Source organism: Ambystoma mexicanum, chromosome 3q (assembly GCF_040938575.1).
Source record: "Ambystoma mexicanum isolate Mex_15411 chromosome 3q, UKY_AmexF1_1, whole genome shotgun sequence".
Taxonomy (NCBI): Eukaryota; Metazoa; Chordata; class Amphibia; order Caudata; family Ambystomatidae; genus Ambystoma; species Ambystoma mexicanum.
Genome location: NC_090926.1, coordinates 1,119,760,584 through 1,119,786,231, shown reverse-complemented (window position 1 = coordinate 1,119,786,231; position 25,648 = coordinate 1,119,760,584). Strand labels below are relative to the sequence as shown.

The 25,648-nt window shown below is 47.1% G+C and overlaps 1 protein-coding gene across 1 annotated transcript in view; it reads right to left on the bottom strand.

Annotated features, from left to right (window-relative positions):
* The window catches only part of LOC138582687 (volume-regulated anion channel subunit LRRC8C-like), an 83,105-nt gene that overhangs the window by 10,555 nt on the left and 46,902 nt on the right, over positions 1 to 25,648 (bottom strand). Inside the window, exon 3 of the mRNA XM_069654237.1 lies at positions 19,890 to 22,198. Coding sequence (XP_069510338.1) covers positions 19,890 to 22,198 — 2,309 coding nt within the window. The remainder of the gene's footprint in view (positions 1 to 19,889; positions 22,199 to 25,648) is intronic.

The following is a 25,648-nucleotide window of genomic DNA, read 5'->3' as shown; positions in this document are numbered from 1 at the left end:
TCGCCACAGGACCTAAGAATCTGACGAGGGAGAAGCTGAGCCGACCTGCCACGACACGACCACCGGTGGAGCCCTGCTGGACAGCCTCAGCACTTTTCCCAACGACAGAGGAGATCTCCCGCCGGAGAGTCTTCTTCCTTTGACTGGTGGGGATAACCAGTTTCACCGTCTTTTCGCCTTCCCGACGTACCTCGTGGCCGCATTGCCTGTGCCAAGCACCCCGGCAACCGGGATACCACGTTTTACCACGACCGCGAAACAAAGGGACCACCTTAACCGGAAAACTCCGCGGCTGGTTTCTTCCCTGGTAGTGCAACGACCTTCATCTTTCCTCCAGGTCGAGATCTTCTCTTCCCTTGGACGACGACGCAACTTGCACCCACTACCAGGAACAACTGCCACCGCTGGAGGATCCTTCCCACTTTAGGTACCGTGTCCCGCCTGGCTTCCTTTGCTACCGACTGTACGGGGTAGATTTAGCCCCCGGCTTTCGAACCTGGGGTAGCCTGGGACACCCTGGCTAAACTTTCCTAAGCCTCTCTAAACTCTTTTTGAACCCTTTGCAAGGCTTTCTAAGCCTAGTGTAACTGTGTGATCTTGGGCGCATTTGCGCTCTGCTCTCTCTAAGAGTGGGCCCAGCCTTTGGACTTTGGCTCACCAGTGACTTTTGCTCTTAGACCTTGCTAACAGTGTTCATGAATCTTAGAGTGGTGTACCTTTCCATATTCTGTCTTTTTCCCTCCCTTTCTCACAAACCTATTGGAGTGCCATCTAGTTAAGCGCTCACCTCTGTATGAAAATAAGTGGTGTTTTACTGTGACTTATCTGATAAGGAAAAAGGGGTGTATATATTACAATAGTAACTACGTTTAGAATATTTTACAATAAGAGTGCTGGAGTGTTTCAAACAGTGTGTTTTTAAATAAATAATTATATACTTTGATACCCAAGCTCTGGTCAGTGTTTGCTTGTATTGTTGTATCTTAGTGCCTATTGTGTATACTTTGCATACTGCCTAACTCTTCTTGGGAGAGGTCTGACTGCTCAGCCACAGCTACCCGGTAAATCTGGGTGGTACAGACTGCTACCAAGTGGGTTTACTGCCAACACCTGTAGTCTTAAATCTTTTGAGGTGTTCCCTAAGGGAACTGCACAGGTTTCTGCCTAACAGCGCAACATCAGCCAAAGGGTCACTGCAGTGGGGTGCGTGCCCCGGGATGGGGAGGATCGCCGCAAGCGCCTTAATGACCTGCGTGTGAGAGTCCGCGGCATCCTCTCACAGCACAAGAGTGCAAGCAGGGGCACTGGAGGAGGGCCACCACCACCCCCACCCAAAATCACACCTTGGGAGGAGAAGATGAGTGCCCTGATTGACATCGCCACCATCGAGGGAATTGGTGTAGCGAAGGCAGGCACTGGCATTGATCCGACTGCGGGTGAGTCCCACCGCAAATGCATGCAACTGAAAGTACCACACATGCAGACCCATAGTGAATGAATGTGAAGAAATGTGTGTGAGGCACTGCAGACACCTATAAGTGACCCCTTGATCCACTGAACCGTAGTGCTACCTAGACTACCCTGCACGTGCAGTGCATCAATAGAAGGGGCAGGGGACAGACATCCATACCCATGGGACAGCTACGTAGTGTGTGAGTGTGCAAGAATACACCCCAGGACCCTGAGCGCAGTGCACCCCAACCCTGCATGTAAAGTTGTCACACAAACATTCCCATGCAGTGCACTTCCACACTCACACCAAGCACCACATGGCGACTGATGAAATGCAAGTTGCATGCATGATTGATACTGTCTTCAATCCCACGTGATGGCATGAACTGCTTGATACTAATGTAGGTTGCCTTGAACTCAAACCACACTCTATGTACCCCACAGGCACATGGCAAACCCCACGGGATGAAGATGATGGGGAGGGGGCCACACCATCACAGCGCCCGAGGCAGCGTGCCTCCACCAGCACCACCAACCCACAAAGGGGCCGCACGGAAGGGAACCAACGCAGGCCACCTCCCACTTCACCACAACGCAGCCCTACCAGACCGCTGCAGCACCCACATGCCCGCAGGGAGTCCACGGCCAGCTCGCCCCAAGCGATCAGGCATAGATGCGATGCAGAGGGACTCACCTGTGGATCGGAGCCCGACAGGGGAGTGACACCTCCACGTGCGCATCAGGCAGGATGTCTGCATTCACCCGAAAGCAGTGACGCTGAAGGGATGGTCACACCACAGGGGACCCCAGGGCCAGGCACACAGCCAGAACAAACCGCACCTGTGCATGTGCGTCGTGTCCGCACACCACAGCCAGATGAAGACACGCCATCATATGGCAGCCCTGAAGACCGGCACTCAGAGCCCGGCAGCCCAATCCAAGCCGGCAATATGACCCCATGCAGCCCCCCCCAAACAGCGCACAAGTGGCAGGCCGGCACCTGGCACACCAGGGGTACCCTTTATCACGGGGGCAGCAGTGATGGGCTGACTGGACGTGATCGAGGTAAAACAGGGGAAAGTTGAATCTATGGCCAAGGTGCACAGCCGGCACATCAAGGCCATCAGTGCATCCATATGCCATGGATGCAAGTACATAGCGCATGACAATGCGTGCACACGCAGAGTGGTGGAGCAATGCACCACAGCCCTGACAGGGTTTGGACAAAGGGTGAGGGAGTTGTGCAAGGCAGTGTCAGCACTTGCTGAACAGACAAGGGAGGGGAACAACCTTCTCCGACAGCACATGCAGGCAACCGGGTCAGTCCCTTCAACCTCCACTACACCCACGGAGGGATCCCTTGAGCCATCTCCTAGGCGCCGTTCAATGTGCCACCTGAGGTCACACACACCAGAGGGGCCTGGACAAGGAAAGCGCCCACGACCATCCTAGTCGGACATGGCATCGTTATGGGCGCCCTGATAACAAACATGCACCTACCTGCACAGTTGTGGGGAGTTCACTGGGGGGAGGGGGGATTGTATGCTGGGTGTTCACTGGGGAAGGGGGGATTGTGTGCTGGGTGTTCACTGGGGGGTAAGGGGGATTGTTACACTGAGAATAAATCACGTTCCGAAAATCACAAAGCATGGACAGTAGTGATTGTGAAAAAGTGCTATTTAATTTTGAATTGACATTTGTTAAATGTAGCAGTCACCCGTTTCAACAAAAAACATCAATCAATCCCTGTCTGGCCTACCTCCCCTCCCTCAGACCAACCTTTTGTGCACATGCAACACCTTCAGGCACGTCATCACCTTCACTCCCATCCTCAGGTGGCTGCACATGAGCATCAGGGGGCAGTGGCACATTCCTGCGACAGCAGATGTTGTGCAGCATGGCACATGTCAGTACAATTTTTCCAACTTTTTCAGGTGCATACATCAATGCCCCTCCCGTACGGTCTAGGAACCGGAAGCGTGCCTTCTGCAGTCCAAAGGCCCTCTCCACACAGATCCGTGTACGAGCATGGGCAAGGTTATATGCCCGCTCCGCATGTGTACTGGGGATTTCCAGAATCACCTGCAGGGGATTGAAAGCAGGTTTGGGGACAAGGTAAGTTCAGTGGGTGTACAGGGCTCAGTCATCAGTGTCATTTTGCCATACTTGTCATTTGTGCTACGAGCAGCATTGATTCAATGAGGTACTCACAACTTGGTACACCTCTGTTTCAGTATGTAACAGTACTCATTCACTAGTCACTGGGTAAGGGGGCCATTCCTTCTGCTTGTGCATGCGAGAAGTGGCTGCTTCATGTGTCGTTGCCATTCCCTTTGGCTGCAGTTGCATTTGCTGGTTGTCACTATTCTGTACTGTTCTCCATGCATTTCATTGGCCATTCAGGGGACAGGGTTTGCGGGATGTACATTGGCATTACTCAGACTACTTATGTGTGGTGCATTTGTGGGTGTGGCGACTTTTGTGTTACATTTGCATAACTGTGGGGTGGGCAGGGTGGGATGTCTGTACTGTGCCAGTGTTGGAAGCCATAGTGCTACTCACACAGGAGGCTTTGTGGTGGTAGGCCTTCCATTATGTCACTGTGCTGCCACATGTCTTTTACATCCTGAATGGGCTTCTTCTGCTATGTTGGACATGTCCAAGGTTTCTCGTGCAAGGTGCTTGATTGGAAATGCTGCACTGATGGTGCTGCCTATTGACATTCAGGGATTTCATTGTGTGTGACCAGCCCCATCAGTTGTGGATTAACATACATTATGGTATACATTTGTACTCACCCAGCAGCCATGTGTTTTGCCCTCGGTGCCTTTCCATGTACGCTGGCAGGGTACTGTTGCGCAGGACCATAGAGTCGTGGGTGGATCCTGGGTAGCAGGCACAGCAGTGGCTGAAGGTGAGGTCAGGGCCACATGTCATCTGCACATTCAGGGAATGGTACTGTTTCCGGTTTCTGTAGGCTGCCTCATGTGCCTGGGGTGGTACGAGTGCTACATGTGTGCAGTCCAGGGCTGCTATTACATTCGGGACTTGGGCAATGGCATGGAATTGACCCTTCAGCTGGTTCACCTTTGCCTGTGTGGCTGGCAATGCGATGTGCTCATCCACATGATTCAACAGTGCATCAAGCACCTGTCCCAGCATGGCACTGAATGTGTACTGGGCCATGCCATGCATCATGGCAACGGTGTGTTGGTAGCTGCCAGTCCCGAGGAATTGTAGCACAGACACGACCTTCACTAGCGGAGGTACTGCTGTGCTGATAGCTATGCGGCTCCTGATGTCAGCCTGGATTGTGTCCAGCAACTGGGTGATGGTTGCCCTGTCCAGCCGATATTCAGTCACCAACTGGCCATCAGTCAGGGCCCAGGGTGTTGGCCTGACCTAGGGGATCGTTGGCCGCCTTGCTGGTGCTGCTCTCCTCCTCCCTCTTCTCATACCCACCACCCCCTGCACTCCCAGGGCTCTGGCCTGCTTGGCTGGACTCTGTAGCTCCAGGCACAGCAGGTAGAAGTCCACATCAAAGGTCCCGGCTCCAAATGGCAGCTGTCACGCTCACCTGATTCCCACGGGGGCGCAGGTCTGGCTTCGAGTGCTGATGCTTCTTCAATGGTGAAGCGCAGGACTCTGAAGATGGACAGGAAGGGCCCCTCTACTCTGGCTTTTCTGGTTCGCAGGAATATTCCCCTGTGCGTGAAAAGGGAGTATTACCTACTGACGGAATAATGCTCAAGCCTCCCACTCCCTTCCAACCCTCCACGATACCCTTCCACGATTCCCCGTGAAGTCTCACCTTAGGGTCTGGAAGGATGAGTTCTCCATCCTGCTTCTGATGCAGGGGCGCGTTGAAACCCAGTTACTTCACTGGATTGAGGTTTGATGGGATTTCAAAATAAGCTTGACTATTCAGGTGAGGTGCTGTAAGAGTTCTGTTGCAAGTTCAAAAGTTCAAGCTTGATAATAATGTTCATTGACTTATTGCAGCAAGCGCTAATGCTTATGTCTTTTTCCCCTTAGGGGCCGGGGTTCGGAATGCCGGAGATATGGCGCCGACCCGAAGTGAAACGTGCAGTTCCAGTAAATGACAGTTAAGTTCTGGATGAGCGTTCAGGTAATGTCTTTGCATTCGCTCATTCAAAGTCTTTCTCTTTTTTCCCCATAGGGGCCGGGGTCCGGAATGCCAGGAAGCGGCAGGACCCGAAATGAAATGGGATGACCCAACAAGTAAGTCTTAGAAGGAAACTGAGCCTTTCCTATTCCCTTCCTTCTCTCACCTTGTTTTCTTGTCTTTTTCTCTCAAGGCTCTGAGAAGTGGGTGCGGATCCGGATGATCGCTGCTGAAGATGGAGGCGCCCAGGAAAGGTGAGTGAAATGCAGCGCTGCAGCGATCGAAGCGAAATGCTTTTAAAATGATGTGTTCCCTTTCAGGATCGTCAGTGTGATGTCTCCGTGATGCAGCTTTAGCTGGTAAGGTCTTCTTTCTCTCCAATTCTCTCTTATCTCCCTTTGCAGGCGACCCAGGATGCTGACTGGCGTGGCTGAAGTCCAGATGCAGGAGCTGACACGGTGAGGGTCCAGCTGCGAGGAGCAGAACAACGCGAAGCGTGAGTTGCTGATCGGGCGTTGTTTAAATAACTTTGGAAGAAGTTCCAGGTATGTATCCTTCCACCGATCAGGTATGTATCCTTCCCCGACCACACCCAGGTGGAAAGTAGTCCCACAGGTAAAATAGTTCCATTCAGGCCTCAAGAGGGCCTGGATGTAGCAGCATGGTCTGCATCAGGTAAGTGCACATTAAAACACTTGAACACATGTCTAGCTTTATGAGCCTGGCACCTAAGGCGCCAGGAAAGGGGTCTAACATGAGCCTGGCGCCAAAGGCGCCAGGACTGTGTCCAAAGGGCCCCAGCTTGGGCCCGCTGGCACTTCCCTGGGGGGAATGATGCCTGCCTCTGGGGTTGCTGGGTCGGACCTGGCTCCTTGGAGGTAGGCATCATGACAGTAGCATGGTGTTTGGAAGTGTGTGTTGTGCATGGGTGGGTCGTTTGTAGGCCTCTGATTTGGATTGGTTTCACCTGGGCCCCTATTGCTGTCTCCTCCCTGCTCCTACTGGTGGAATGGTGTTGGGGAGGGTGTGTTGTGCATGGGTGGGTCCTTTGCAGGCCTCTGATTTGCATTGGTTTCACCTGGGCCCTTATTGCTGTGGCCTGTGTTCTTTTACCTCCAGCTTTTTGCTGGGGGTATTTTCGGTGGATTGTAAGCCGCTTTTCTGGCGCTAATTGCGCCTAATCCGGACTAATCCGGACTTTTAGCGCGAATGGTTACTGGCGCTTTTACAACCGACGCTTGTACAGCCGGGTGTACTTGCGCCGGCTGTAATGGCGCCAGCGGTATTTGGACTTGTGATCCGACGGACCCTTAAAATCGGCGCTGATAGCGTTACCCCCGATTTTAAGGGTTACCGCCGAACTCGTGATGAGGCCCTAAGTCTCAGGAGGGGTGAGGGTGACTGAAAGACCTCAATGAGCACACAAAGCAGGGACACTTACAAATTACTCCAGACAGGTGTTATATTAAAAATATAGACACATTTATTACAAGGCCTTTGTAATATAGACCATAGCAAAGAATCACAATAATAGTGAAGTAAACCAACACATCACAATCAACACGATATATATACAAGACCAGAGGGTTCTAACGGATTAAGAAGCACGAAATATGTAGACCACCTAGATGGGGAGGAAAACAGGCAGTGCAATAATCTTTAGACCCAGTTACACATCAAGAATACACCTAACTAACAGACAGTCCACGCGCTACGAAGAGTGGAGCCTTATGCTCAATAGTACATGCACACGCTTGTGCCAATGGACAAAATAGGGTCTCTTCAAGGGTCACTAGCAGCTCAGGAAGGTGGATAAGGTCGATGAAGAACAAGTCCCCACTATTAAAGCAGGACCTCCACTTGCAGGCAGAGGCAGGTTGAGAGTGAGGGATAGAGTCGCTATATCGCACAGCGGCGGAAAAGAAATGGGCTCCTGCACTAGGGGCCACTGGTTGTGGTATGGACTACTCACGGGTTCCCTGACGCAGGCAGACCCAGACTTCGCCAGTTCAGTCCACTTTGCTGGCAGGTTCGAATGCGACAATCAGGATGTCTCAACACCGTGTAGTTTCCGCGGTAGCAGGCTTCAGGGTCAAGAGGGTCACAAGTGCAGCAAACTTGCATAGGTCTTTGTTACAGGAGGGCAACATGGTAACCGCGTTTACTCCGGTCCGGGCGCACTCGTCTCACTTCAGACCTGGGAATGCCAAGTGTACGAAATTCGGTGTGAGGGTGCTGTGGACACAGAGCAAGCAGTATACCAAGTTTCGAGGGCTTCCTCGAAACCGCGGCGATGACAGAGCAAACATCCTGCGTAAGCTGGTCAGCCCACTGGTTGGCCCAGGGACACTTCCGAAGAGGCTTACTTGCAGGGTTTGATGAAGGTGCCGAGAATAGTTGGTCCCACTATTCCAATGGGCCGAAGCGCCTTCGCAGACCTTCTAGGATGATCAGATGCAGAGGGGTCTCGCAGGACGACAGCGGGCTCAGGGTGCCAAACCTTCCAGCGGGTCACCAGCGGTTCCTCGACTCGGCTTCTTGTTGCAGGATACTTGGCTCCTTATCCTTTCTTCGTGTGAACTCAGGAGATCGACATGGTAGTGGTGTTTTTCGGCCTCCTCTTATCCAAAGTTCCCTTTGCGCCAAAACGGAGAGGACCCAATGGGAGATCTGCTCACAAACACTCACTCCATACATGGACCAATCACGGACCACGGTGGTCCCAGGCATTCAGGACACTCCAGACTCTCTGGCACCCAGGATGTGTATTGGGAACAGACATCCCAGCCCACATCCTGGAGGCATACACACAAGGCATGCAGAAGCCTGCAAAAGCTTTGGGTTTTGCGGGAAAGTGCATGACCAAATAAGGACTGACCCAGGTCGGCTCGACCTGGGGAAGGTGAAGGGGTAAGATGGCCAAAGGACAGGACAAAGAACCTCGTGGCATGGCCATTTTGGGGCCAGGCCATTCGTGCCAAACGCAGTAAGCGCGGATAACATGGCAAAAAAGGGTTCAAAACTTAAGATAAACGATAGCTGCCACCAGTCCTTTCGTTGACACATCTGCACAGTTCATAACAAGTCCAGAGAGAGTTTCTAGGGCCTTTGGAATGACTAGAGACCCAAGGGTGCTGTAAAATAAATTACATTGCACTCTTGTTACATGTTGCACAAAAGCTGCAACATGAGGAAAGGACTAAGGGAAACAAAGTCTCCCAGTACTGACTGTCTTAAGGGCATGTCAGTTTCCCCAGAAGAAGTGAGCGAAAGCCCAGAGGAGTGCGGCTGAGGGCTGCGCTTCTCTGGCAAAGGTTAGATCAAGGTGTAGAACAGCAGCAAAAAGTTTGGGGGTTGACACATGGAGGGAAAATTGCATTCAAATATGAAATCTTTCCTAACATCCACTCAAATGGCGCCGATAAGGAAGCCTGCACCATGGACTGGGATACCTGAGAATCCTCCAGCAAGAAGGAGCCGTACAGATGCATTCAGAGATGTAGTAATAGCAAACTACATGAAAACACTAAGAATCAAGAGAAGCATGCATGGAGATGACAATGAACTGAACGACTACCTGGATAGCACAGCACACCTAGGAAACAACATTTGGTACCAGCACAGGAAGGAAGTTGGAAGACGAAATTCTGAAGGGGAATGCTTTGTTTGCGCATTCCTACCATACAGCATGGGGAAGTCCAGGATCTTCGTGGCTGTAGAAATTGATGTCCCAACAGCACACTGTCTCTCACAAGTAACAATGTGCAAGACCAGAGGCCAGTTCATGGGAAGTGATGCCTCATTAATATGGGCAACTGAAATAGCCTATCCCGATGAAGATGATTATGTCCAAGACATCAAGACACGGAATAGAGCTCATACTAGGAATCATGTGATCAGGTACGAGAAGCCTGGAGTTAAAGGAGCAGGAATAAGATGGGAAGCGAACCCGAGACTAAATGTCCAAGGAAAAACTCCAGAAGATGCTCAAATTGGAAAAACAGAGGCCAAATGCAGATTTGGGGAACAGTGCTTTCACCAGACGAATGGGAAAAAGGAGTAGTGATATGCAGGGCATGGATGGTTCTCGGAGCCTGCAAGGAAGCAATTGAAAATTCACAAAGACTGTGCAAGCCATTATGGCCAAAACTTGCAAAACTACGGACATGGGTCGAAGACTGTTAGGCAGAATCCTGTGCAGTTCCCTTGGGGAACACTGCAAAAAGATTAAGACTACAGGAGTAAGCAGTAAACCCAATTGGTAGCAGTCTATACCACCCAGATTTACCTGGTAGCTGTGGCTGAGCAGTCAGACTTCTCTCAAGAAGAGTAGGGCAGTATACAGAGGATACACAATAGGGCTAAAAACACAGTAGGACAAGCAAACACTGACCAGAGCTTTGTATCAAAAGTATATAATTATTTATTTAACACACACTTTAGAAAATACACTAGCACTATTAATCAAAGCAAGTTCAAAACGCAATCAGAAAAGTCTACACACCTCCCTTAAGAATTATTAGACAAGTCTAAGTCAAAACACCACTTTTTGTCAAAACAGAGGTGAGCGCGTAACTTAGATAGCACTACAATAATTAAGTAAAAGGGTGAGAAAAAGGAAGGTCATAAAAAATAGGTTCCCAACACTTTTAAGAGACCAAAACAAGTTAGTGAAGGCAGAGTCTACTGTAGAGCCAAAGTTCATAGGCCAGGCCCACTTAAAATGGAGCAAGGTGAAATGTGCCCAAGATCACACAGTTGCGAAATGCATTCAAGTCTTTGTAGAAATGTTCAAAAGAGGTTAGGGTGGTTCAAAAGATAAAGTTAGAAGGTCTGGGGGCCAACCTAGTTGGAAGGCCAAGGATTTAAGGGTCACCTTAAGCAAACCGTAGAAAGGGATGCCAGGTGGAACACAGTACCTTTAAAGTTGAGGAAGCTCCAGCGGTGGCAGTTGTTCCTGGCAGCGGGTGCAGTTCATGGTTTCGACCAGGGGAAGAGAGGATCTAATCGAGGAGGAAACTTGGAGTCATTGCACTGCCCAGGGAAGAAACCAGCCACCTCTTGTCGTTGGGAAAGTGGTGAGGTTGTTGCAGCAGGGCTCCACCGGTAGTGTCGTCGTTGCAGATGGCTCAGCTTCTCCCCTCTTTCGGATTTCTTAGGTCCTATGGCGACTTCTGAAGTTCCAGTCCCAAAAGCCCTGCTTTTATGCAGAAAAACCCCCATTCAACAGCCTAGCTGTCACTCAAACATGCTAAGCGGTGAGCTGGGCGGCTCACCACTGGGCCAATCAGAACAGAGTGCGACTTGAGTTGCTAAGGCAACGCAGTCCAGGGTGCCCATTCCCCCACCCACACATCCTGTGGAACCCAGACAGAGTGGCACCAGTTGGAGGGCTTCTGTGGAGAAGCCCGCCAAAAAGTGGAACAAAGGGCCCTACCTTGGTTGGAGTTACAGAGACGGACACGAACGCCATTTTAGAAAAGAGTTCTGGCAAAAATACCCAACCGGTGATTTAATATTAAATAAATAAACCGGCGGTATCTTAACATTGCACCAAAAAGTGGTGTGTTTAAAATCAATGGGAAAATCCCATAGGAAATATTCTGGTGGAATATTTTGCATGGTAACCACTGCCACCAGCCAGAAACTTGACAAGGGGGGACTGGACAGTGCCCCCTTGGAAACAGACCCAGGGGCAATCGAATTAACCCCTTCCAGTACTTCAACAATATGATGGTTTGTACTGCTTCTGTTCACAATTGGGGACTAGTAAAGTCAATGGTGACTTTACATGCCCTGGGAGACAGTAGTCAGTCCCAGGGTATGAAGTCTATGTTTGATGGTCACCATGACACCCCTGTGTTACTGCACTGAGGGTGCTGTATAACACATACACAAGATATCCTATGGAGTAAAAAAAAAAACATAGCCCATAAGCACACAAGAAGTCAAAGACATACCTCAAATCATGCCTAAGAGTGGGAGGAAAAGAGTCTCACTCTTAGCAGGAGAAAAAAACAAACCCCAAAAATCCAGCAAAGCTGCTGGGGGACTCACTAGGTTTGGAAAATTAGCCTTATAAGAGAATTCTCCCTAACAAATACAGAGGAGGACCCTTACAGATAGTACCACTGGAAAACCCTAAATTGTGCTTCAGGAATAATGGACCATGAAAAATGGGGGGAGAATCAGAACTGTGGGCGAATCTTTGATTCTCCAGGAATGGTACAGGGAACTGCAGTGATTATGGATCATTATTGGGCATGCGGATCCAAAGCATACATCAGACTGCCAAAGAACTGGGGAGGCATATGCACAATAGAGAATGTCCACGTTCCAGCATTGGTGATCCCGAAAAGTGACTTGAATATTGACAGTTTCCCGAAAGCAGATACTCACCTGAGAAAGAAGAGATCTGTGGAACTGATAACTCGAATGAAGAGAGAAAATTACTTCTCTGCTAAATCAGAAGAAGCCTTTCATGCAATCCCATATGAACACAGGCTGTTCAGCCTCACCTCATCAGTGTTCACAACACTCTTCGTGCCAAGAATCCAAGTTGGGGTAAATACTAAATGGTTGCAGATAACCAGATGGGAGTTGCTGCAGACAATCAACATGACAATAAAAGGATTCAATGCAATCAAGGAAGAGTTAAGAGCCATCCGACTGATGACTCTCCAGAACAGATATGTCCTTGACATGATCACAGCTATGGATGGAGGAGTTTGTGCAAAAATAGGAGAATCATGTTGCACATTTATACCTTCTCATGACGAGGAAAATGGAACTTTAACAGAAGCTATAGGGATGCTGACAAACATGCAGAACCAGATGATCAACGAAACCGATGAAGTTGATGATGACAGAATGGTTTGGATCACTGTTTTCATGGGTTCCACAATGGATGGCAGATGCATTCAAGTTCTTGGGAGCCCTGCTAGTGATGATATTACTAGGATTTTGTGTTATCAAGATAATAATCTTGCAATGCCAGAAAACTGCAAAGAAAGCCATAGGGATGAAGATCATGATTGATGTCAAGCCAGGATGGAAGCCCAAAGACCTGACTGATGAAGAAATAAGAGACTTTGTGAAGGCCAGCAGGCACGCACCAGAAGATACAAAGTTTCAATATCCCAGGAAACACAGAATTTATGTAGGAAGATGGGATTACTGTAGCCCATATGGACAATGTCAACTCATGACATGGAATAAAGACGAACATGTAAGGACAACAGGAAGCCTGAAGGGAGTAATACAGATATAGACTCCGAAGAGACACTTCTTCAAACCATCATGTATAGACCCAGAAGATGAAGAAGGAATGAGCCCAGGCGATGGAGTAAAGATAAATATAGAAGTGTCAAGTGAATGGAATCCAAAGAAGTAGGTGAAAGTGGTCGATGAATCGTCCAGAGGGGGGAGTGTAGAGGAGGTCCCAAATAAAGCCTGCACTCCAGTCCCCCATTTTGAAGTACCAGGAACGTTCAAATATGTGACGTATGATAAATAAACCAGCAGAGAGCCACAGTAGGGCTCTGCCTAGTACCTATCAGAAGAGCAACACCTATTGAAGTACCAAAACCCAGAAAACCATGAGCAGTAAGGTATCCATTGAGAAAACCCTACCAGCAAATGAGACAATGAGACGAAATGAAGATTACCTCAGTACCCTCCCGGAAGAAACCAAAAAGGCCTTAATGGAAGACGAATGGCGACGTCACGAAGACCGGGACAGACTCACAAATGGAAGAAATGACAACCAAAAAATGACACAAAGAAACGAAACGCCATGAATAAGGATATTGTGAACCTAGTAGAAGAGAACAATGTTGAAATACAAAGAAGCTTAAGCTGTAAGCAGGATGAAGATATTCAACCAGCTAATGCCTGTACATCTGCTTGTAACCACAAGAAAGCTAAGAAAACAGTGTGGCTTGCTATGCTAAGTAGAAGAATAGCGCAGCAAGCGCCATTATACAAAACGAAGCACAGTAAGTAAGTGTAAGTCCACTTTGCACAAAAAGCAGAGGCCAAACAAGACAAGATTCATATTCTAGTAGATGCATTATTCTAGTAGAACGAGAAGAGACGGCTGAATCGAAACTTGGCAGATGCAACTTGTGCCAGGAGAGCCAAGGTCATACCAATAGAAGGAACAAACAGTAGCTACATATAATCAAAACTTAAGAACAGAATATCCTGTCTTTGAAAGGTTGAGATAAGGAGGCGTAGGCAGGAGGAAAGCTGAATAAGAATTAAATGCACAAATTGAGAGAAACAAGACAAATTCACGGTGTAGGTAACACGTGACCAGCCGAGCGAGAAGGAGCAGAGGTTCACACCTATGTGGCATCCGCCTAGGCAGAGATATTAGAACTTTTCCGATATTAGAACTTTTCCAGACAGAAGATGCAGTTTCAAGGCCAACCACAGTAAAATAAGGGCTCCCTGCACCTGGCTGACCGTTCTGCGTGCTGCTAAGCAAAGCGGAAATTTATGCATAATCTTGGGTCCTATAGTTAGCAGAACCAATGGAACGTCGTACTTTTAATGACGTCTACGGTAGTCATATTTGAAGGAAGGGCTTAGACGCCCACCTGAGAGTGTTTACCCAATCTCCTCACTCCGTTACCATATACAGATATAGTACCTATATTAAAGTTACCTTTTCCTAACCAATAGAATTGCATGTTAACTTTTGAGTGTTACACATCAATTATGACAAGTTTTGAGTATAAATGTCACTGTTTGTATGAAGTTTGTTGGAGTTGAAGTGAGACGGACTATCGCATCCATGCTGATTTCCATGACTCCCCGTTTTTTGTACTTGTCATTAAACAGACTCCCTTTGCCAAACAATTGAGTTGTCCTTATTGATTGGTGTTGGAGTAATAAATCTGCACCCCCATCCATCTCAAAGGTGCAGCTATCTTGTCTTAAAGTACTTCAGAGCAAACCTCGGCTCTATGGGCCGGCCGTGGGTCTCCGGAGTACACTGCTCAGAAGTGCAGGAATATATACGCTTATGGGTAAAGGGGCGGAGTCCGATATATAAAAAAGTAAAAACAATGTATAGTACGTTTTAACGTTCTTCTAAATAATAGATCATGAAGTAGCAGTTCCCAGGATAACTTGTCTCCTACCAGGTAGGCCACAATATCCACAATGTCTGCGTTTTTGGGAAGCAGCATCTCCACCCGAACAGCACTCGCCCTCTGCGCTCCCTGCCTAGCCTTTTCATCCTCGGCTAATCTCTTTGTAGAGACCAGGAACATGTGTTGTTGTAAGGCAGATTACCTCGAGAGCCTGGAAAGTACTTGTACTGAGATGAAGAAGAATGTCAGGAACATAGCTAACTCAAGTACTGTGGCGAGGTGGGACATAGAAGCAATGAAGAACAATGTTAAGAAGGAACTGCAGAGGTATAGACTTCCGCAGGGGGCTAGTCTCTCTTACGTGATAAAGACCAATGAAGGACTGCTTGTCAGGGAGATGCATCCAACCAGGACCGAAGGCCAAGAAAGACCCGAGACCAGTCCACAACCAGAGTCAAGAGGAAAACGGCACTCCTTCCCCCAATGGCATCCAGAGGATACTGGGAGACTGTCAGACAGTGATACGAATGCAAGAAGCAGTGTCCAAACCCGTCACTCCATGGGCTGGGCAGGATATCCTCAAGGCAAAGGAAACGAGATGCAGAGAAGCCTGCGCAACACTCTGAGCAGGAGAAGGACCCCAGGAAGAACTGGCAACGCATCCCAAGTGCAAACCAGGTTATGGGAGAGGCACAGGGACTGGTAGGGGCTGAAAGCTATGGGATGCACAAACCCTGAACCGAGATTACAAGCAAGAGAGGCTGAAAGAAAACAGGGTCGAGGACCCAACTCAAGAGAATGATACGAGTCATCTTCCCCATGGCAGTTCCTGAAAGGGAAGTGAACCAAGTGGGCCAAGCCAAAGAAGAGAAACAAGTTTGAGGACCCAACCCAAGAGAGTGATGCAAGTGATCTTCCTTGTGGCAGTAGTTGGCAGGGAAGAGGACCAAGTGAACCAAAGAAGAAGAGAGAAACCAGGGTCGCAGACCATCTCAACACTCAATAGTTGGGTGTTGGAAGAGTGAAAGATAATTAGAAGACCAGGGCAAGGGAGTCATCCCCTTGGTTGGAGGAGACTGTTTCATAACTACCAGGACAAGGGAGTCATTCACCTGGCAACATCGGGCTCATTTGAGACTGAGACCAAATGCCAGGGGAAGGGAGGCATTCTCCTGGTTTATGAAGTTACTGTTAGTTTGGAACTTTGTGACATGGAGAAGGGAATCGTCCCACCAGGCCTATTTGGAATTTTATTTGGAGCTTTGTGACCAGGGAAGGGAGTCATTCCAACAGGTTATTTGTGACTGAACGCCAGGAGAAGGAAGGCATTCTCTTGGCACACCAAGGAGACATTGGGCCTCATTACAAGTCTGCCGGTCTGGAATTAAGGGTGCCGGACCGGCAGTCTACAACTGTGCCTGCTGGGGCCTCTGTGCCCAGCAGGACTGACCTGCCCAGCGCCGCGGCCCCAGTAGGCACAGTTTATTTTTATTTATTTATTTATTTATTTAATTGTTTTTTTATAATGCACCTAATACCATACCTGAGTTTGGTTTCTCAGCGCAGATCCGGGATTCAAACCTCTGTGATCTGTGTGGTATTGCTTCCAAGACTAGCATGTTGTCCCTGCGCTATTCTCTTTTCATAACGGTGCTGGTGCTTCCATTCCCATAGAGTCCTATTGGACTCTATGGGAATGGGGAACAACATTTTCCGCCGCCTGAGATCCCGGGCCACCAAATTTTTAATGTCCTGGTGCACTGGGATCTCAGGCGGGGAAGCAGTGGTATAGGGTTGGCGGCAACCCGCTGTGGCACCGGCAGGTTACCGCCAACCTCATAATGAGGGTCATTGTGTGGAACGTTGACAATAATCCAGGAGAAGGGAGTCATTCTCCTGGGATCCGCACACTGCTCTGTTCTTTATTAGTTTATAGTGTAAGGACCAGAAGTAGGGGTTTCTTGACACAGGACAGTGTCCACTTTTACTTTAACAGACATCCTGACAGTCACCTTAAGATTTTTAGTTGAGGAAGGGAACCCATCTTAGAAATAGGTTTTCTCTTGCTTTACTTTTACTAAAAAAAAGTCTATAGCCTGAATATGCTTTGTGTCACAGTCCTTCTTCTGCACTCTTAGAGTAGATAAGCAATATAAAAGTTTTGACAACGAACGTACCTATTTGAAGAAGTGTAGAGAAAACATGTATTAGCTAAACTGATTGCAAATGATGGACCAATGGTAATGAGAAGGTTTGTTAAATTAACAAGTCAAAGGGAAATGTAGAGAAAATGTCTAGTGTGAAATTGTGTGACAAACCTCAGTCAATCTCAGATGTAAAAGAAAAAGTTTATAGAGAATGTTAAGTAAAATGCGGATCTGGCAGTTGAACATGCTTTCATTGTTGAAAACTGTTCAAAAAGGAATCTTTCACTGGATACATGCATACCGATGATAAGTACCTGCTACATCAATAACATAAATAAAATGAAACACTTACTATCACAGATGGCACAAGAATCACTACAAGTCTCAGAGATGGTTGAAGGATTTTTATTGACATCTTTGTGGACCACGGGCCATCCCTCTCTCTCCTTATATTGACCCTTCACCTTAACCTAGGTGTCCCTGACCCCTCGTTAGTAGCTATCGAAGGTTAAGTCCTACTGTCTGAAGTCTATATTGTCCTGGCTCTGAGGGTCTAAAGGCCCAATGGACTTTTCTAACAAAGGTTTCCTTAAGATCTTCCTAGCTGTCCCTACTCTATCCAGCAGTTAGGTTCTGCTTGAATTGGATATTGTGTCGTACAAATTCCCTATTTGCTTCAGATTTACCAGACACAACCACTCTTACTCTTCCTTTCTTACTTTTCCACCTCACTCCTACCTCCAGTCACATTACCGTCCATGTTCTCACTTCTCCTAGGTATTAGCCTAAAACTGTTGATGTTGTTTCTCTCTCCAAACCACTGCTCCTCCCTCCAAGCCACTTCTCCTCCCTCCATACAGCTAGTCCTTTCACACAGTATCATCTGATCATCCGCTTCACAAAACACTACTTATACTATCTTCCTCAACACACTCCCCACACAACCCTGCACACTCACACCACAGTACTGCATTCACATTCTAGTCAATGCCTCTCCTGCTCCAAAAAACCCTGCCACAGTCCACATCTGTCTGCCCTCCTGCTGGTCCCTTGGTAGCCCTCCACCTCTGACCTCACTTGAATAACCCACACTTCCTGCTTCCTGATCCTCAGTTTAATGTCTCCTCTTCTCTCGGGATTGGACCCCTTTTCCTAGCCAATCCGTCCCTGCCGTCCCTGCCGTCCCAACCTGTGGCATGGAGGTTTATTTAAAAGGCTAAGTAGTGGACTACGCCCCACCCACTTTTCTCACATGAGGTTGACGGGGAAGGGCTATGGGACTCATGGCACTCTAGCATGATCAGTGTTTGTATTAAGTTCACGTGGCTTGAGGTTAGTCATCCTTGAGTTAGTTTGCAGGGGGAGGGTGGATATTCCTCCCTTTTTAGTCTCTTGTGGTCTATGATGTTTTATGTCATTGCGCAGGCATGCGTCTTCCAGTGGCCCCATGATGATTGTCTCTGGGCCATATATACAGGCAACTCTCAACTCTCTCCCCTACCAGTGATGCACATCTGCACGGTTTCTACCTCTCTCTGTTGGTCTCTCTTTCAGTCAGATGCTTTTCATCTTCCCCCCTCAGGACGTGGGTCGCTTGTTCAGGTTTCTCTCCTGGGTTTCTTTACTTCCCTCCAGGACAAAATGTCTTGTCTCTAGAAACAAAATAAAAATACTCGCAATTATCTGGTTGAGGCAAGGCTTGAGAAGACAGTGGACTGCATAGAAACATGCTGGCAAAGCGGGGGACAGGTATTGGGGCCTTCATTGGCCACTGCCCTCAGATTTAGAACTGGACTGGATTTCTCCATACCACTCCAACCTCCTGCTGATACAGATTCTTACACTGTTTGGCAAGGCCATGATAGTGGCTTTGTCACATTACTTTGCCTGTTTCACCAAGTTGTATAATGTGATTTGGTAAAGCTAAAATGTACTTTAAAGCAATAACCAAACAATGAAACACATATGGGGATAATAAAGCAAAACACGAAGAAAGGCTGTAATGATAATCATTGTGTGGGATAGTGTCTTCTGCATTTCCATGGTGACACATGAATGAGTAAATTAGTTGAGTCTGTGTTTTGCTTCGGCAGCTGCAGGCATCAGCAGGTGGGGTGCATACTATCATTTGTGCTGCCAGAGCATTCAAACTTAACTCAGCTATGTTTTGCTTCACATTATCACAAGATGGCCTTAGTTAACTAGAGTGAATTGAGTGATACGTGAATGGGAATGTAATTGTATGACAAAATGCATCACAGATAGTTTTCTTAAAAGTGAACTGACAACAGAAAAGTCCTTCTAAAAGAGTCAGAGAGGCACCATTCACAAAAGTATGCCTCCTGATAGCTTTTGCCTCAATGATGAAAAGGAGCCCCCGTAAAATGTGACCTGTAAATAAATGTGAATGCACCAGAGACTGTTTACTGCACACGTGCAATGCCAATGCATGTGTGCGTTTCGATGTGTGCAGCATTGGGGACATTTCATGCCAGCAAAAAACAGACCAAATCTGCGGAAATGCTTTGTGCTGGTGAATGTTCTGCAATAGGAGCACCAGGGGACCACTGCGGTGGTGATAGTGCGCGGTACAAATGTCCTTTAACATTAACAATAGAGGCTGCCATTTAAAATCTCCATTATCACAACTGAAAAGGCACAGGTTTCAAAGAAAGTCACTGCATGCATGTGGCAACAGGCTAATTTCATGGGGAGTTCCAGCACACTTGTGGTGACTTGTCATTTGGCCTCAGTCATGCTCAGAGGCAGCTTGGAATGTCCCGGTGTCAGGGATAGCCCAACTATCAGATGTGGCATTAGACGTTTTAGGGTCAGAATCAGCTCTTAAGGGTGCTGCTTGAATAGGGTCCTTTGAGGTTTTCAGTTAGAGGAAGTTGGGCACCTAGTAGGGCCAAGTGGCCAAATGCCAACCATGATTATATTTCATGTTTCTCACCTGTTGAGAGTAGTTGTATGAAAAGTTATTTTGAACATCAGAATAAGACTACATATTAAGCAGAGTGGCAGAGAAATACAAGTCCCCAAAAACCAAGTAAAACATACCATGTTCTGTGTTCATCCTTCAGAAGTTGCTCTCTCACATAAACAGGCAAAGTAGCGTAGACCTCCTTTTCGACCTGCAGTCGAGTCTTGGTGAGAAGGGTGCATTTTTCCAGTTCCTGTGGCAAACTTTCAAGTCGATTCCCTGTCAGATCCAGTAACCTCAGGTTTATCAGATTCCCCACTAGTGGAGACAAGGTAGCAATTGTATTCTGAGCAAGTGTTAGTTTTTCAAGTTTGACACATGTGAATAATTCTTCCGGTATTTGGTCTATATAATTGTAAGATGCAAAGAAATAGTGCAGCTCCTGTAGTTGACCGATTTCTTCGGGGAGTACCTGGATGCTATTGTAGGAAATATCAAGGTAAGTCAGCTTCTTTAGATTGCAGATGTTAGGATTTAGGGCAGTGATCAAATTGTTGTTCAAATAAAGATGCTCAACATTTGTTATCTGCCCGATATGTGGAGGAATGGATGTAATTCTGTTTCTAGAGAATTTTAAGGACCTGACTCTTTTAAAGTGCTGCAAACTTGCCAACTCTTCGAGGGATTTCAGGTTGTTATCTTCCAAATCAATTTCTTCTAGGTCACTTAAACTGAAGATGAAGTTTGGAATTTTGTCTAACTTGCATTGAATGAGGCCTAAGTGGCGTAGTTTTTTTAACATCTTAAAGCTGGTAAGAGAAAGAAGCTTTGTCCCCTCATTATGAATGATCAGCGTAGAAACTGTAGCTGCCAGTTCCATTATCGGTGAGGGTATTGTCCCTATAGAAAGCTTTAGATATAAGAACTGTATCTGTTTCATCTCCCGAAATGAATGCACATTGATGCTACCCTTGTCTACCTGAAGATGCCCATGCAAGTACAGCCACTGAATCTTTCCCAGGTGATATAGCCAGGAAGGTAACTCCTGAGAAGTAGAGAAACGCACTTTTAGAACTTCCAGGTTTTTCTTTAAAAAAACAAGTGCTTGAGAGTTTAATTTGATGGAACAGTAATACAGCCATAACTCATTCAGAGCTTTCAATTTGGAAATACTTGCAGGTATAATCATATCCACATTCTCAAGCTTCAGCACTTCAATTTCATCGAGCTCGAATACCTGACTTGGTATTCCAGGCATCATAAAGAGGTGAAGTTCGGTTTTCCCTTGTGAATCGATAGACAAGGACTGTTTGAGTTTCTCAATTGTCCAGTAATTGTTTAAATTCAGCTGCAGTAGCTTTGTCTCACTTACATCAGACAAAAACACTGCAAATTCTCTGGAATACAAAGTATCATATTGGTCAATGAGATGAAGCAAGAAGGCAAAGTCATTGATCACATCGGGTATGTCGTCAATACCATATTCCTTGCGGATCCTTTCAAAGGAGTATTCTTTTAGATTACTGTGAAAAATCCAGTAAAAGTTAACAAAAACCAGGCAGGTATAAATGCATAGTAAGAACAGATAAACCACATATATCATGGTGTACATCCTCCACATTCCGTGGACACAGTAATATTGTGTGAAGCCAGTCATATTCAATTCATCGATACAGTGGGACACAAACTTCATTGAAGGGACATAAATGTAAATGTAAACTATAAATACAATAGATTCCACAGCTCGTAAGAAAGCCTGTCTCTTGTACATTTGGTACAGAATGTCCTTTTCTTCTGTATGAACACGGAACTTCTTTACTTTTTCAAACAAAGCCTTGGCTTGTTCGCTCTCCTTTTTATCAAGGATTTGTTCGGGTTTGCTCTCAACCTTTCCACCAAGCATTTGTTTGGATGTTGTTCTCTTCATTATTGTGTCTGTAGGGGTTTCTTCATCTGTTAGGGTCTCCACATTTTCACCTTTAAGAGCATATTTACCCTCTGTCTCAAATGCATACATAGAAGGTCCTACTGCTTTGGGGTTCTTTGATGACACATTAAACTTTAACGAAGACTGAGCAGCATCCTCGTACATTGTTGCTGATAAGGCTTTAGCCGTCCAAGGGGAATTCAAGCACTTTCCCAACACTGATAGGAAATGTTCGATCTTTGAACTAGTTCCTGGGAATTTGAACCAAAAATTGCTGCTAATAAGGAAAATCAGGGAATTTATCAGGATGAGATAGGGAAAAAACTTTGTAAATGCTGTAACATAATTGTCATAGCACCACGTGTTGATCAGGGCAAAATATTGTAAATCCAAATTAGTTTTGAATCCAGTAAGTGATATTTTATCTTTTATCGCAGCCAACGCAGTAAGGTTCCACACATTGTCAGGAAGTGATAGACCGGGAGGTACTGCACAACAAACAACCTTTTCATATGAGATCTACAAGAAAGACATTTTTTTAGTTTTTACAAACTGGTTTTCCATATACAATCATCACCTACTATTGTGAAAACAATCTTAAGTGATCACATTAATACAATGAACTTCTCTGTAAAGCCGTCTCATTAAAAAGAAGTTAACCTTAACTTTTAATTTCGGATGTCCAAGTTCTTCTCTGTAAAGAGTGGTGTCATACTTTTGTTGTGATGTAAAGATATTTCATGGAAGAATTTGAGGAGTTAATGCATTTTAACCTTTCATGTTATGTTACACCTTCATTGCTTGTCTTCTTGTCATATTTCAACGAATACCTAGCTACTCTCGCCTACTGCATTTCCATTTTCAGCTCAAACTTCCAGTGCTATGCTGATGACACCCAACTCTTTTTCAGGCTTCCCTTAGACACCTCCTCTCCTTCCCTCATCTCTGATTGCCTAATTGCCATTCAAAATTGGTGTGCCGCCAACGATCTTTGTCTAAATGCCAACAAGTCTGAGATCCTCCTCATTGGTAAACCTTCACCATCCTTTCCCCTCACTCTCTGGCCGGCTTCCATTGGCCCTCTTCCTACCCCTACCCGCGAGGCTGAGGATCTCGGGGTCATCTTTGACTCCACTCTTTTCTTCTCCGCACACATCTCTGACATCTATAAAAAGTCAAACTTCCTACTGCACCTCCTTAAAGGCACTCTGCCTTTCCTCTCCTTCCCCCAGCTCACTGTCTCCCAAGCTCTGGTTCTCTCTAGGTTGGACTACTGTAACAGCCTCTTTCTTAATCTCCCTGCCTCCACTCTCTGCCCTTTACAACCAATCCAGAACAGGACTGCGATACTTGTCCTTGGCCTTAAGCCCTGGGATCGTATCTCTGCAGCTTTGAAATCCCTTCATTAGCTACCAGTCGATGCAAGGATTAAATTTAAAACCCTCTGTATTGTCCACAAGGAATTCTGGGGCCTGGGTCCAAAATACCTTCAACTATCCATCCGTAAATACCTCCCCTCTCGAGCCCTTCGCTCCTCTACTTCTAACTCCTTCAGGGTCAGTCGTTTCTCAAAGAAACGAGCTGGGGGCAGATCTCTGCCTTTGGCGGGGGCCTCCCTTTGGAACAGCCTCCCGGCCACATTGAAACTTGAGTAGAACCATCCCCAGTTCCAGAAGCACCTCAAGTCCTTCCTCTTTGCTTCTGCCTTTGCCCCTCTTCTCCCCTGCTGATCTGTTTTCTCTCTCTGCACCATGCTCCTGGCCACCCTTTGTCCTTCGGACTCAGGTACCTGCTCACCGTCCTGCACTGCCTGCGAGCCACCCCTTTCACTGGGATATGTATCTGTACCCATACGGTCCCCCATTCTTCTCCTGCACTTATCAGATACATCTGAGAAATCACTGACTTGCCTCTGCCCTTATTTAATTATTTATTGCATTTGTTGATTTTATTGCACTTATTATTTATTCTGTTCTCTCCTTTGAGCTGCATTTTCTACTTCTCCCCCTTCCTAGCACTTTCTCCCGTTTTCCCTTTTCCATGCACTTGCGTATTCTTAATGTCACTGGGCCTAGTAAGATAGTTGTTTTTATTCTCCCTTGTTTCCCCCCCTTTGCTTGGTCGTGCTCTGAAACACTTGTGTATGAGCGGGATATAAATGAAATATCATATCATAATCTAGGCGTTCTTTCCTCTGATACATACTATCCATAGCACAGCTCAAATAAAGATGTTTTCTAGTATAAAGACCTGTTTCCACTGTTGCTGTGCTTTTTATCTAAGGAGAGACCGTACCAGTGCAGTTTATCCCATTGTCATTCCAGCTAAGCCTGGGGATGCTCTGTGGTGTTGTGGATGCAGGCATGTGGGCCCAGCATGAGAGAACAGGTATGTCAGTATGCATGCCCAATACTGTATTCTGGGTTTTCCCTATTTGAGCTGTTGTGATTTGCATGAAGAGAGGTGTGAGGAAGTCTTATGCATAGGCTAAAGGATCAGTGCTGGGGAATCCTTGGGGCTGGTGAGTGCCATCTGCTTTGTGATGCCATCCCCCGATGCTGTATACAGAGGGCCCACAAGGGTCACCACCATATCCATAGGTTTGTATTTTAACTCTATTTTCAGTCCCAGAGAACCTAGCTAGGGTCGGGGAAATGTGACCAGAATCTGAAACAGAAAACTGGCAGTGGCTGTGGGAGCCTGTCTACAGTGCCGCACTTGTGTGCCTCCATGCACCATCAGGCATTAACAGAGGGAGAGAGAGGTCGGGTTTGTGAGCCCTGCTAATGCTTGTGACCACACATCCTATTGTGAGTTGGTGGAGGGGGGAGGCTTTGACAGAGCCCCCAGACTGACCCTACAGGTTGATGGTGGAGTACCATCACTAGCCAGGTAATGCTGGGCCCCAAGCCAACATGGAAGGTTCACTTGGCTACCCTCACCATGTCATGAGTGGGAGGCCGAGGCTCATCGCAATGCCACCTTAGAAGCTCCAGTCCTTTTAAGGATGGCCCTAGGGAGACAGCTGCACCTACAAGCTTGACATCTTTTGTGCGGGGGCAGGAATCATATCCGAAAACACAGAGGTGAAGAATAAAAGCTGAAAAAAGACAGATAGCGTGAACAGGTAACCAGTCAACAGAGAAAGTCTCCACACCCATACACCAACACCTAAGGCCTGTTGGGCTAAGAAAGTTCTTCCCAAAGGGCAAGCCAGGATGTGACAAATGGAGAGAGGACCGTTGAGGGGGAGGGATTAGCCTACCCCAAGTCCAACATCAAAACTCTAAGACATCCACAGCAGCGGTGCGCATTGGCCAATCCCTATACCGGTGGAATAGAGAGACACACTTGAGTTCCCATTGGCCAGACAGAGAGGATGAAATACTGGATCAAGGCTATAAGTGCAAGGGCCAGTCTGTGGGATTCCAGATAAGGGGCTCATTTTGGAGCCAGCTGGTAAAGTGTGTAGAATAAGCTGGAGTAGGAGACAGGAGGTGGGAGGAGGGACACAGAGGTCTGGGTAAAGGAGAACCCAGTAAGCTGGCTTAAGGTTAAGCAAAAGATACAGCAGTGTCATTAAAGGAGGACCCAGGGGGCAGGGGAAAGAAGAACATAAAAGGCTGAAGGAGATACCCAGGGTACTAGGCAGAGGAAGACCCAGTGAGTGGGGAAAAAGACCCAGGGGACTAGGAAAAGGAACAGTGGGTGGGGGAGAGAACGACCCATCAGTATTGGGAAAGAAAGCTATATGAAGCTGGCAAAATAGTGATCCAAGTGGGGAAAGAATGGTTTGAGAAGGTGGTATCGAGAGAAATTGAGGAGATCGGGTGCTGAGCCATGAAGCAGCAGGTAAAGAATCCAGCCCTCCATATAGAGGTGCCTATGAGGTATATATGAAAAATGGGCCTAAAGATAACTTGACAAACAGTGAGGAGTCGGGTAAAGAGAAGTGTGGACCAGTGTGGA